Below are 14,645 nucleotides of genomic sequence, written 5' to 3'. Positions count from 1 at the left end.
AATAGCATTATAGTTGGTTAAAGTTTGTAATCATCTTCCTGAAGCTTATTTGGTATGCTGAACATTTGTCCTAGTTGTACTTGAATTTTATACTTTGACCATGTTATTTATGATCTTGCCATTCACTTCTCACCTTCTATTTTAAGAAACACATTACATTTTATCTTAAAAGTGTCCACCCCCCTCCTCCTTGCCAATAAAGTCCTCAGTATGAATATCTGAACTATACAAGTTCAAGATATAGTTATGCATCCACAACAGAAAAGGAACAACTACTGTATTCACTGTTTTATTTAACATCTATTAAGTGAAATGCATTTTGTCATCTCCTTTTTAGAGTCTATCCAAAGTCCACGCCCTTTTATTGGTATATTGATTGTTATTTTCAGATAGAGGTCATCAGTCGTCTTCATTCGCCAGAGACCCAAACACTTCTGATGGAACAGACTGTTTCTGCACTTCTAATTCTGAAATAACAAATATGTTACCTTAAATGACAACATCTGACACCAATGATTTGGAATTATAAATATAGTCCAACACTTTGTGTCAGTTCAAATTGCTTTTATCTTTCTGAAATCATGTAAAGGTTGAATGACTACTAACCACAGTTAACCTTCAAACAATGCATCTTTGTCAACCCCATGCTGTAAAATATATCTGTGTCCATTTTGTAATTGGTTCATATAGAAATCTATAGTTTAATTAAAATAAATTCTTATACAGTATTTCCTGATTGTCTTAATCATTTTTGTGTCCATAAATGATGAAAAAATGAAAATTTAAATCTATAGTCATTAATACATCCCTACCTTCAATATTTTCTTCATCATCACTAGAAAAGTCATCGATGTCAATTGCATCAGGATTAGCTGTCTTTGTCATCTCCCCTAGCTCTTCATCTGTGGTGTTACTCCTGAAAATTGTGGGAAGCATTACTAAACATTTCCTCTGGGTTGGTAATTTACATCAAACAGGATGTAATTATATCACAAGCAGTTGGAAAATTATGTGTGACTTTTCAATGACTACATCTTCACCTTCATCAGAAATATGACCAATGTGAAGAATATTTGCACTGAGGTATACAGTGTATGAGGTGGTACTGAAATCACAGAACACTCTGTCTTAGAATATATACTTATGCAATGTACACATAAAGATACAAGATCCTAGTGAAATTCCATTAAATCTGTTCTGTTTGCTCCAAAGAAATGATAAGTAGACAATACGTAATCCTGTTAGTGAGCAGATTTTATATACAGATGACAGTCCAAAAGTAAAATTGAAATGGAGTATATGCGACTGAGATGCACAGAATTCCCAACATATGCAGAATCTTGTGTAGCATTGCCTGAAAATCATTTGAAGCAAGATGATAATACTTAACAACAAATAAAATCATAAAAGATAATGTTTCAAAGTAAGTTCCCTACCTGACAAACAAGATGCCCTTGTCTGGTTTAGCCTGGTCCTTCATTGCCTCCTCTGCCAGCTGCCGAGCACGTTCCTCTAACTTCTTCATGCTATCTATCTCTGGATTTGAGGTTTCTGTAATCATAATCATGGTTCATTATTCTTATATGAAACTTCAATCTTTTTCCATTCTTGGGTCTATGACATAGCATTGAAATATTGACGGAGATTGAAAAGAAGACTCACTTCAACAGCCTAAATATTTTTTGGGTAGATCCTATACAAACAATTGTTATTATTGATTCCTACTTTATAATTTGTAAAATCAATACATTCAATCAAACTGAAATATGAAGAACAACTTCACAAACATTATGAAGACTGACTAACACTGAATTTTATGTTGTGTTCATTAACATGGAAGCTTTCATAATTTTCTGTCTTCACATCTAAGTGAATTTAATAGCTGACATTGTCTAAATAGATAGGGAAGATTTGAGAAAGTAAAAATTGTTTCCATAGAATTTTAATTTGAATAAGATAAACACCACTTAGATAGATATCATCACAAAAGAGAAATAAATTTGACACTGATAAAAAGCTTGATTACCTAGAGTACATGTCTCTTTGAGCTAAATAAATGAGATATTCAATGTAGCAACAAACATGGCTATCTACATAGTATATCCTACTTTTACCTGGAGTATCTGTCTTTCCTCCACTTTGTGCGGCCATAATTTGCGAGGACATGAAGTTGACCTAAAAGAAGAAACAATTGTTTGTTTACTGTACTTTCTGACCTCAATAACCTTCTGATCAGGACACAAAAAAAGAATAGAAAAGAAATTATCAAATTTGTCATATGTCATTCCGAATTTTGTTAAATCACGTTTATATTTCTTAGGGCAAGTATTACACGACAATGACATTCTTTGTCATTCTCCACTGATGTACTAATTTTTATCTTACAATAAGCTCCGAGGTCTGAGGTGGGCTTATTACAGGACAGCAAAGAAATAATTGTAATTGCTTTGAGCAGTACTTAAATGTGTAGATTTATTATCAGGCAAGGGGTAATTGTCAGCTAAATACTGTGTGGTGCTTTCTTGTTAACTTTCAAATATTTTTTTTTTGTTTTCTTGTAAAAGTATGCTTGTAAATTAACTTTGCAATATGCAATAAAAACGTTTCTTAAAACAGACCATTCAGTGCTATGCATGTGAAAATTGACTTCTTTATTTCAAAATAGGACTCTTAAATTTTGTCTTTATCAAATGCATGCAGCTTTGATGATGTAGAAAATCACTCTCACAGCTTTGATGTCCTTTCTCACCTGTGTGTTGTACATGGCCTGTATGCTGCGTTTAATTCTCAACATTTCCCGCACTGTGTCCTCATTGCCATGTTTAATCTCAAACTCTTTCCAAACCTGCCAGAAGTGTGGTGCTACCTGTAATAAGTATCAAGTGGTTTAGATTCCTTGTAAGAATATATGTCAAAAACTGAAAAAGAAGCTTTCAAAAACTATCAATTAAATATTTGTGTACATAGTCTCAAACAAATTTCTTAATTAAGGTTTTAGCTAATTTAACAGCAGTTTTATTCAAGTTAGCATTAAATTTGTTGAACGCTTTTATTGGCCTAAGATACAGAGTTATTTCCCTTACCCGAGGATCACACATCTGAGTGCAGTGAGAGTATAGCGCCCTTGCTCTATCGATCTCGCCAAGTTTTCTCTCGAGATCCGCAAACCTCATACACATCTCTCTGGAGACACAGAAATATAAATAAGAAGAAAATGATTAACATACATGTATGATAAGACTAAACACATTATTGCAACCAATGTTAACTCACGATATTTCATGAAAAGAGACAAAAATACTATCATTCATAGATATACAGAAGTAAAATACATATTACCAATTATAGAAGTGAAGTATCCTTAATACTTGTGAGTTTTAGTTTTAATTTCCTAAAGATTCTAATGAGACTAATAACCTTTCCTAGTCATACTTATTTATTAAAATAAAGGAAGTTGAGAAGTTGCTTCTAAGTTGCAATTACTTGTACTATGTGTTCAATAGAACAAATCAAACATATTTAAATCAATAAAATAAATATGAAAATCTATACTACATGTAAATCTGTAAACCCATATCATCATTCCAAACACAAAAGGCAGAGCTTACCGCGAATGCTCATCTGGCAGGACCTCTATGGCCTTTTCGTAGATAGGTCTTGTGTATGTCACACCGTATATCTCTGCTGCTCTTTTTATGTACACATTAAACATCTGCGAAAGAAGCATTGTGTGCTGTATTAAATAACATTCATAAATAGTTGCCAGTAAAAATAACAGACAGTGTGATGATATCATTAATTCTAGGGTGATATTGAATAATAAATTACAAACTTGGTGTTGAATATTTTGAGTTTCAGCTTTGTTGTAACTTCACAAATCTTATCCCCAGTTTGCAATTTCTAGGGCTACATTACAAGGAAAATTACAAAAAAATTATTCTTATCCATAAGTCTTGGTGTCCTGTTAAGCCCATTCTTGTATTTTTTTACCAGCTCTATCCTTTGAGATTTGACTCCTTACCTCTGCCTGTTCTTCAGGCAACACTCCTTTAGTTGCCCGATCATACACAGCCATGGCATGCCGTGCCAACCCATGCTCCTCTTCCAATTTGGCATACAGAAGGAAAATTGCTAAACAAAACAACATAAAATGATATCAAGCTTGTGAAATGTTGCTGATTGAGAGTGTTTTAAACAATGTGTTCATAAACTGATAATGCTTGTGTTTCTTGTGTTGATATTTTACGCGACAAATCAAAAGAACTGGTTCACAGTTAGTGCTTTTGTGGTTGATTTTTTATTTTTGTTCTTTTCTGTTTTAGATCATGTTATTGCCTTGTTATTCAGGAAATATGCAAATAATATTTTCTGTGTATTATATATGTCTAATATAACCTCTTGTGATGTCAGGTTTATATAATGAAATGACATAGCACTCTCACAGATTACACTCAAGTTTGACATACAAATGTCTTTTTCTATAATATTTTCCTAAATGATCAATTTTTAATTGGAATTTAAAAAATCATACCAAAATGGAAACTCTTGTAAGATCCTGTGTTTATCAGACTTCATGCCAATTAGCCAAGTACTTGGAATCACATACCTTTTGCAAATTTTGGTGGACAATTTTCTAGGCACTGCTCAAATAAGTCCCTCGCTCTCTCGAGTTTAGACCCTCCCTACAAGATAAAACAGTATCAAGATATTTTTACTCTACTTCATGATAACAAAGTACATTAAGTGGACATCTTTTTCTTGTCTTTGTCAGATCTTTTGATTTTTATATCCCTGTCTTAAGATTTAACAGTGATCAAAATCTTTAGGTAAATTATTCAATGATATATTAATAAAGAGAATTAATTTACTTACATATCTTTCAATAAACTTGGACAAATATGTATTCCAGATGTCGTAAACGTTGGGCCACTTGAACAGAGCAATACCTTTCTCATAGGCCTGAAAAAGATATGAAAATGTTTACTTTTTTTCATGACACTGAAATAAAGCATATCACATAAAACAATAACATACATGATCATACATTAAAAGAAATTTTATTTCATGATGAAATCTCTTAAGAATTTTCATCTGAATTGCAAATCGTTAGCGGACTAATTTTAAAAAAATGCCTGTGACAGTTTAATTGTTAAAAATTAAAACACAAATGGCCATGTTATTGTATATAGATTCAATCACTAAACAACATAACACTAGTAAGATAGAATACTACATTTCTAAATACTTACCTTGAATGCTTCCTCAAAGTAGTTGTTTTCCTCCAAAAACAGGCCATAGTTCATGATGATCTGAGGAGTTGCTATCCGTAGGTCAATGATTCTATCATACACAGCTTTACAGGTCTAAAAAAGACAACATTAAAATGTTTATTAGTTTCTTCTCAAAGTACACCACTGTATCAAATTTACAATATTTTTGACTTTCTCAACAACTCTAACTAAGCATTACATATACAATTGTCCTGTCCCTCTACTGTATCTTTGTGAAAGAGTCCTGGCCCCACTTGTATAAAACATCTCAACTTGAGATTTCCTCAAGTCGAGATTTTCCTCAGCTGATATCTCCTTGAAAATATCTTGTATGAAAATTCCTCAAGGAATTTCAGGACATCCTAGCCGATGCCTTCCTCCTGTTCCTTGCGAAAAATTTTATACAAGCCGTTTCGAGGAGATATCAGCTGAGGAAAATTTCGACTTGAGGAAATCTCAAGTTGAGATGTTTTATACAAGTGGGGCCTGCTAACTTTGTACACTACACAAAATTTGAAATTTAAATGACAAGAAGTAGATCTAATTACACTTCTATTTAATAAGTAAGACTGTGTCTGATAATCTTTGAATTGGTAATATTCATATGGATTAAATTTTACTAGGTTCATAATCACTGAAGAAATTTCAAAATTAAAAATTCTACAATCATTTTCTGAGTGAATCAAATTGACGGAAAAGTTTTACATCTGCAAAAATAGATACTAACTGATACACAATTGAAATTTAATCATTGTGATTTAGCCCTAATCTGGACAACCACAAAATATATGGCTGCAAAATTAAATTACCATATCATATTTATCAATATATGGTAAAGCACAGTGTATATTCGACAATGATGATGTACAAACACTCTATGTTCTGAGCCAATTCCAATTGGGTAATCATTTTAATTCTTAAACCAAGCAATGCAATATAAGACAGATATATATATATATATATATTTGTCAGTTTGATCCAACATGGAGTCAAGCAAGTCAGTGCTTTCAGTAGTAGTTAACTGAAATTGTTTACATACTTTAAATGTACCAAAGCTTTCTTCAAGGTCAGCATACATAGACCAAACTTTCAGGGATTTGTGTACCCGGTCCTGCACTGTCTCACTCTGTAAACATACCAACACAATCAATTCTACCTTTATCTAAATATATATACAATTAAATTCTGACAACAACATATAAATATCTGTAAAATCATATCAGGTAGATTATCAACCTCTCTTTTTAAATTTAAGTACTTGACCGTTGATCAGTTTACATCACCAAATTCTCTATGAAACGAGTAATTAATGTAAAACAACACATAACGAATGACATTGATAACTGATCATTTGCCCAAATCTCTATAACCCTAGAAAGTAAGATCATAACCTCAGATTTTTTGTTTTCTTACAAACTCTTCCAGGCTGTTTGTGTTGTTTATCAAAACTGGCAATGATCTCTATTTCAATGTGAATAATGAAAATGTTTCACATCTGCCATAGTAAATTTTCATCAATCATTTCTCAAAGCAAGTAAATATGAGACCACTTTTGTCTCACAAACACAAACCCAATCAACCTCTACACTAAAATAAATGAACTTGAGACATACTGACCTCATCATGATAGGCCACCTTCCGCGGTGGAGGTACTGTAGTTTTTTGCATCAATTTCAAGGCTTCTTCATAGTTTCTGTATAGTAATCACACATTGCTTTATATATGTGTATTTTTTTTTATCTCAAACAGTTGCAATATTAATACAAAATTTGACTTGCCCCTTTTTTCTCAGGTTTTGTTTGAGATTATTAAAAAGATCTCTGTACTACACAGATCAATATCCAACATAACACGAATCATTATAACACAGTTATAAATCGTAACATTTAGACTGTTATTACTATTCAGACTTTATAACTCACTCATGTCGAATTTCCATCTCTCCCCATTCACAGGTGACTGTGGCCAGGTCATCTACATGTTTGTAAGGCACCTTCACAGCTTTGTCAAATATCACACGTGCCTGTGACAGAGATCCAGTTAACTGATGAATATCTTTTAAATTACACATAACAACGTATGTTTGAAATTCATTTCCAATCAGTCAGTTTGGGTTCATTCAATGATTGGCACTACTGTCTCTCACTCTTTTGTATCAGAAAGTGTTATTTACTTGTATGTTTTTTGTACTATCTTTAGTATCCTGATAAAACATACAGGTTTTCTACATTATAAATATTAGCCCGTATTTCACTGGGAAAACTATATTAATATCTGTTTACTTACATCCTCTATTTGTCCTGCTGCCTCATAGAATTTGGCAAACTCTACCCACAGTGTGCCAGGCTTCCCAGAGGCCTGCTTTGGATCGACTGTCTGAACTGCTTCTGTGTAAGTGTTGATTATCTGTTGATGCAACAAGCCATGAGTACAGCAGAACCAATGTCAAGGTACAACTGAATACCTTTTGTAGATTATTTCTGAACATTGGCAGTTTCATCAGGATTCATAAAGAAGTTGTATTAAAATATTGGAAATGTTGCAAGAGCCTAATTGTATAGCATTTTTCAAATTTATTATAAATTCCACTCGGCAATGTTCAAAGGTGGAGATCACATTTATTCTGACTTTCTAATTTTTATCTGAATAGTTTACAGTGAGTACAACTTGTCTCCTTACACATTACAATGTTCATCATATAGAAAAGGATGGTATCATAAATGTTAAACTCTAAAAAAAAATTGTCACACTTACCTCCCTTGGTTTGCCCTCGTACAGTTTCACCCTTTTGTGCCATTCATGGACATTGTGTGGATTTTGTCGAAGAAGGACACTAAAAAATGAAATTTTATTAAGGTAAAACAGCTGAAAATTGAAAAAATTATTTATAAGTATTTATTTGCTGTACAAATGGATTCTATAATAAGGGGCCTGCACTGATCACCGGACCATTTCTACAAAATTGATTCCCATTCACCCAAAGATGCTTCAGACTAAATTTGGGCAAAATCCAATCATTCTTACAGGAGGAGTAGGATTTTTTTTTAAATTGCTTTATTTCCCTTTTTGGGCCTTGCCCCTCCCATCTCAGGGGGCCTAGACCTTAAATATGTACAAAATTGATTCCCCTTTATCCAACAATGCTTCAGACTAAATTTGGGCATAATCCAATCATTTCTACATGAGGAGTAGGATTTAAGATTTTCATTTTTGAGCCCCGCCCCAAAAGCCCCTGGTGGAAGAGACTCACTATTTACACATTTATACAAAATTTGATATCTTTCCTATGGGATGCTTCAGACCAAATCTGGTCAAAATCTTGTTAGTTGATTATGACTAGTAGCGATTTGTATGTAAAAGTTGACAGACAGATGGACAAAGCAGTACGCCATAAGCTCACTTCGCCCTTTGGGACATGTGAGTTTAAAATTCAAGCAGATATGACAATGTGACAGTGCTAAACAAATAAAACACTGTCAAAATGGTTGAAGAAGTGACTTTCCCCATTAAATATTCTTCTTACTTCAAATATTCAAACCATGCTGCTTTTATGATATCTATGTTACTAAGAACTTAAAAAACAAGAGGTCCAAAAGGCCTGTTGCACTCAGCTGATATATATATATATATATCATCAAAATATCATGCCTCTAGGCTTTTAAGTTCATGAGAAGAAGTTGTTTAAAATTTTTAACAAATCTGACCCCTGTGACCTTGAATCTAAGTCAAGGTGACATTTTGAAAACTTTGTCAGGTTTCATTCTTGGAACATGCCAGCCAAACATCAAAACATTTGGTCTCTTGGTTATTGAGAAGAAGTTGTTTAAAGGAAAAAGTTGATGCCGGGCTATGGCATAAGCTCATTGGGCCCTTCGTGCTTTCACCTAACATCTGAACCAGATACATTCTCAGAAACATCGTTACCAATTCAAAAAAAAGTAAAACATTACCGTGGGTGATTCCTTCTAATTCTTACCTATTTAGAAGTAATGGTCTTCTGTCCATCAGACCTTCCAACCTGGCTAAACGTAACTCAAGATTGAGGTCATCTGAAAACAGGTCAAATTAGCTTTTTTTTTATTTCAAGCACAACAAAAGGACAATCAATCAGAGTTGTTTTAAAGGAAAAGTTTGAAATCCTCCATACAAGGGTTAAACGATGAACAAATGACCATATTCATTAATAACAATCCAAGAGAGCCAAAATTTTCAGAAGCATTTAAACTTGCATATAAAATTTCAGAAAAAGCGAAACAACCTAATAGTGTGGAAAATATAAGATTTATACAATTAAACAATACTTAAAGATTGGTAAATCAAGTTATTGATAATTCATAGGAAGGGTCTGCTTTCCCTTCAAAAAACTAAGATTTCACACTGAAAAAAAAATGCCACCATATAAAGTTTGTAAGACATGCCTTTAAGAATGTGATACAAAGAAAGTACATAGACAAAGTTTCTACTGCCAAATGGCTAACTCTGTGTACAGCAAAGAAACTTGATAATCATAAGAAATATACAATATTCACTGGAAAATACCATGCAAGCTTGTACAGTATACAAACTTGTAATCACATCTGGTAGTAAGAGATGAGACCCATCCAAATACATAACAGTGATATAGCTTTCAACTTACGAGCTGTGACTCGCTATGGGAAATAAACACTGAATGTTGAAACTCCTACCTTCTTCCGAAGCTCCTTTCTCCTCCATCGTTTCCATTTCTGCACCAATAACATTTTTTTCAAACTGAGCATAAGCATCAAACACTTGTGTGAAGTCACGGACTGTAATAACTGTCTGAATGGCCTCCTCATAAATGTCTCTTGCCTGGAACATTCATCAAGAACATGTTATGAAACATTTCCTTCAATCTGGTATTAAACAGGTTTCTACCAAACAGGTGAAAACATCTTATATGACATTTTGGTGACTAGTGTGCAATGTATTTTTTTTTCCTTTATTAATGGTTCTGGTATTTTTTTGTACTTTTACGAATATTGAAACAGACAAGTTTCTAAGATTTGTCAAGAGGAGTTCTTTCTTAAGACAATATTCACTTAAATTGTACCTGGAATAATTCAAAGCAGTCATCATTTAGGTATATCGACGTTTAAATTCCAGATATCACAGATTTCAAGAATTTGTGCCGACATTAAAACAAGAGGCTGAATAAGCTTGATTTGTTCACATGTTCTGTTTATCATAAAGGAAAAAAATTTTGTTCAAAGTGTTAATTTTGAAAGCTATCATGTTTTGCCCTTAAACTAAACTATCCCTGCTTTCCTCAGAATGTTAAAGGCGACAAGACATATAATCCTAAGCCTCTACGTTATTCAGAAATTGTATGAAGACTGATACGTTGACCACTGTGACCTTATGCTCATATATCATGATACTGAGATTTTTGGTTTAATACTCATGAGCTAGATAGGTGAGTTAATGAATGGTGAAGAATTTAGACTACTTATAAATTCTACAATTACCTGTAGCTGTAGGAGGTCAAGGAATCTCAGTCAAGGTTTAAAAACAACTCATGATAGGGTGTTATTGTTTTAGTTTTTTAAAATCTATGTTGACAAGTAGATGACCATAATTGCAAATGAAACACAAAGATCCAACAAAGATCATCAGTATGTGGTATTTCATAAAAAATTGGTGTTGAGTTTTAAAAATACTAAATACACAATCACGATATCAAAACAACCACTCATCACATATACTACAAACCCGCTCAAAGTGTCCACCTCTGATGTAGTAATCAGCCATAGAGTTCCACAACACCCCTATCTGATCTGTGTAACGCTTCAGACCCTGACGAATGATTGGCTCAATCTTCAGGGATGTCACCTTGTCAGGATTCTTTGCAACCAACTCACATAGCTCATTCCACAGCTTGAAACAGAAATTGCAAAGATTTTCATGTTTAAATGATACCTGACAACTAGAAAATCAGATTTCTGTTTACTGTAATGGTTGATTTCATATTGAAGTCCTGATTAATATACTTAACACAGCTTATTTATCAATGCATGAAGATGAAGGTGCATTTGGTTGTTTTGTTTGTTTGCTGGGTATTACCCTGTAAATAGCTGAAGGGTGTGTGTGTTTCTTACCTGATGTTTAGATTTGCCCTCTTTAGACACAAATGTTTCATCATTAATGATATTCACTAAGCGTGTCGCTGCCTCATCCAACCAATCTATACTTTTTAGGTATTCTATATATGCTTCTGTATTCTCTTTCTGAAGCTGAAAATAAGCAATAACACAATTATCTTTGTTAGTATTAACTCAATGATATTGGAATTCATGGTATACATTCATAACAAAAATATTTTCTCATCCACAAATCGAGTTACCAATCAATTATCAAAAAGGTCAATCATCAGGTGATAGCCATTGAAATAAAAGTTTATACAGCAGAAAAGTCATAAAATAAAGTGTTGAAATATATTATGTTTTAGCTAATTCTATTGTTATGTGAATATTTCTGATAAATTTGATTAAAAGGTGTATCCAAACAAGCCATTCATTAAACAATTTTGATGAATTTGGCAGTCGTATAGTATGACAGTTTGTATTATTGTCAAAATTCCTAACTGTCACTTAAGTGATAACAAGAAAGATAATTCCAGGATATTGCAGGATTTAATCAGGTCAAGATGTTATCAACAATTTAACTGACTTCTTAAATATTACATTCATACAGAAACAATAGACAAATCTTAAATAATTTTCTAGTCTATATAATAAGTCATGTCCTTACACACAATCAACCCTACAGAGATTTGAATGCTGTACACACAGACAGTGGTCTCCTACTGGTTGTACACTATGTTTTAACACACAAGGAATAACATAAAAGATCCTATGACAATACCTTTAAGTGACGCCTGTACACACGGACAGTGGTCTCCTGTAGGTTGTATTTACACACAAATTTGAGGTAGACAGGCCAAACTCGGTGATGTTGGGTAATTGGAAGAGCCCTCAAAGCTCTGTCAAATGTGCGTCGAGTTTTGGTCACTTTACACTGGTCAACTAGGAACTGGCAATAATCCAGCCAAATCCGGGGCATCTGAATTAATAACAAAGCCTTTAACATAAAGAATTTCAGTCTGTGTAAAGTTTACTAACAAAAAGGACAAGATATTAAACTGTTGACATCTTTAAATAAGAGGGCCTTACAAATGAAAGAGTTTGTCATGTCCAGCATCCTACTTTACGTACCTTATTCATGAACACTAAGGCTCGTTCGTGTGCGTTATTGGCATCCTCATACAATGGTTCAGTGATGCAATGGCCCTTACACTGCCGTCGACGGATCTTTAGATAGTTGTACCACAGCTTATAACTTTTCACCAAACATTAAAATTATAACAGTTGATCAGGCACTTGACAAAAGATTGAAGTCTAACAACAAGACAAAATATTGAAATCAACAAATAGACAAAATAGTGAAGTCTATCAAATAGACAAAATATTGAAATCAACAAATAGACAAAATAGTGAAGTCTATCGAATAGACAAAATATTGAAGTCTAATAAATAGACAAAATATTGAAGTCTTACAAACTAACAATTTTTTTTACAAAATATATAGAAGGTACATACATAATAATGTACAAAGTACCAGAACAGTTGTCAGTATACAACTACTGTTCCTATGTTCTTTCAGCATTTGTTTGAAATTATGAATAAAATCTTAGCGATTACCATAGATTCATAATTTTTTCAATAGTAACAAGGTGAACCATAGACAGCAAAACAGATTACAAGTAAATATAACGTGTTTGGCTTTTTTTTAACAAATACTGGTGATATGGAAGATATATATAAGAGATTTAACAAAATATTATTTTATCTAAATAAACTTGTAATATTATAGAATCTGATATCCATATCCTATCAATATTGTAGACATGTGAAAGTTCTGGCAGTGATTGATACAATAAGTCTACTATTGTAACAGTTTGATGAAGAAACAGCATCAACTCTAGCGACATGACACACTCCTTTAAGATAAGACATTTAACATGTCAATAGCTTTTACCTTCCTGGAAGTTCCTTTAATGCTCGCTCATATACCAAGTTAATTGCATTTTTAGGGGCACCTTTCTTGTGTTCAATATATCGCAACCAGCACTTCACTGAAAATGGATTCCGCAAGATATCTTCTTCATATGGAAGATCTTCATCTTCCTAAAATTGAAAAGGCGTAAAGTGATAATTTGGTACACATGTATCAGGAAAATCAAGATAATGTCAGAAGTAACACCTGAAAAGATCCATTGGAAGTTCATGAAAAGATTTACAGAAAATTTAAACCTAAATTACCCATGTAACTTTATAGAGCACACAGCTATTGTTTTCAAATTTGTTAATGTAAATAGAAAATAATTTACCTTGAAATTTTGGTACTATAATGTTAAAGTTTGTTATTAGAACAAGATTCCCTGTTCGTTATTTATCATAAGCAACAGTACTTGAAACAAGAAAATGGAAAATAAACTGGAGCAAAACTGAATGTTGATTATCGCCTCACATTATAAGAAGATATAGGAGGCCTATATATAAACAATTGATCTCAGAATCCACTTAACGATGTAGCGTTAATTTATTATCATAACATTGTATTATACTATTAACACCTGTCCACCAATCGCATTAATGTCTTATCAGATTCACATTACTGCAGTTGCAAGCTGATCACATGTACTAATCTCGTCTGTCAATACCGCCATGATGCGAGTATTGAAGGAAAAGGATATTACTGGAGCTCCATTTCCTGGTCATGATCATCAAACCGGATGCATTTTTCTTCCCTCCTCCATTTAAGTTCACTGCATACTTAACTGTCTATGCTATAACCTCCTTACACTGAATCTTGTAACATACAAGGCTTTCGCCTCAAAAGAAAAAAATTAAATACTTAAGAGAATTACATACGAAGAAAATGTCTTTCTGTGATTCCTTTTTCTCAGGCATTATCATTTCAGCAAACGTGGACTTGACAGACGTAAAAAACTCTTTCAGTGATGACTTCCAAATCGAAACGTGAGTTTATTGTGGTCGTATGCCTCACGTTCACATGGAGGGCGCCATCTTTGATAGACCTGCACATTTTTTGAAAATAACTGGTTGAGCAAGAGTATAATTTTAAATTTAGAATGTAGAAGATGTTGCCATCACATTCGCCCTTTCTGAAAGTAGAACTTTATAACGTAGAAATGCGGTTGTTATACCATTATATTATGTGTTTGTAGATTTACGAATGAAATATTGCTTAGAAAACAACCACTATCCCTCTGAAGATAATGAAACATTCCAATTTGACCTAACCGGAAGTGTTGGTCTACTATTGAGCGTGAAT

The 14,645-nt window shown here is 33.1% G+C and overlaps 1 protein-coding gene across 1 annotated transcript; it reads right to left on the bottom strand.

Annotated features, from left to right (window-relative positions):
* Positions 1–273: 273 nt before the first annotated feature.
* On the bottom strand, positions 274–14,368 carry LOC132563475 (pre-mRNA-splicing factor SYF1-like). The gene is made up of 24 exons (XM_060228233.1): positions 14,222–14,368; positions 13,326–13,474; positions 12,503–12,626; positions 12,153–12,350; positions 11,387–11,521; positions 11,001–11,165; positions 9,956–10,100; positions 9,247–9,319; positions 8,025–8,103; positions 7,557–7,676; positions 7,193–7,293; positions 6,888–6,963; positions 6,310–6,396; positions 5,250–5,363; positions 4,873–4,959; positions 4,607–4,682; positions 4,022–4,131; positions 3,609–3,712; positions 3,084–3,183; positions 2,750–2,866; positions 2,115–2,175; positions 1,437–1,551; positions 813–916; positions 274–467 (listed from the first exon to the last, which is right to left on the bottom strand). Exons 1-24 carry the CDS (start codon positions 14,264–14,266, stop codon positions 400–402), a joined length of 2,553 nt encoding a protein of 850 aa, XP_060084216.1. The 5' UTR covers positions 14,267–14,368; the 3' UTR covers positions 274–399.
* Between the last annotated feature and the right edge of the window lie 277 nt (positions 14,369–14,645).

The sequence above is a fragment of the Ylistrum balloti genome, unplaced genomic scaffold, assembly GCF_031769215.1.
Source record: "Ylistrum balloti isolate Yb309-2 unplaced genomic scaffold, AGI_CSIRO_Ybal_v1 Utg371740, whole genome shotgun sequence".
NCBI classification, from domain to species: domain Eukaryota; kingdom Metazoa; phylum Mollusca; class Bivalvia; order Pectinida; family Pectinidae; genus Ylistrum; species Ylistrum balloti.
Note: the sequence above shows the minus strand (reverse complement) of the source record. Positions and strands in the feature narration are given on the sequence as shown.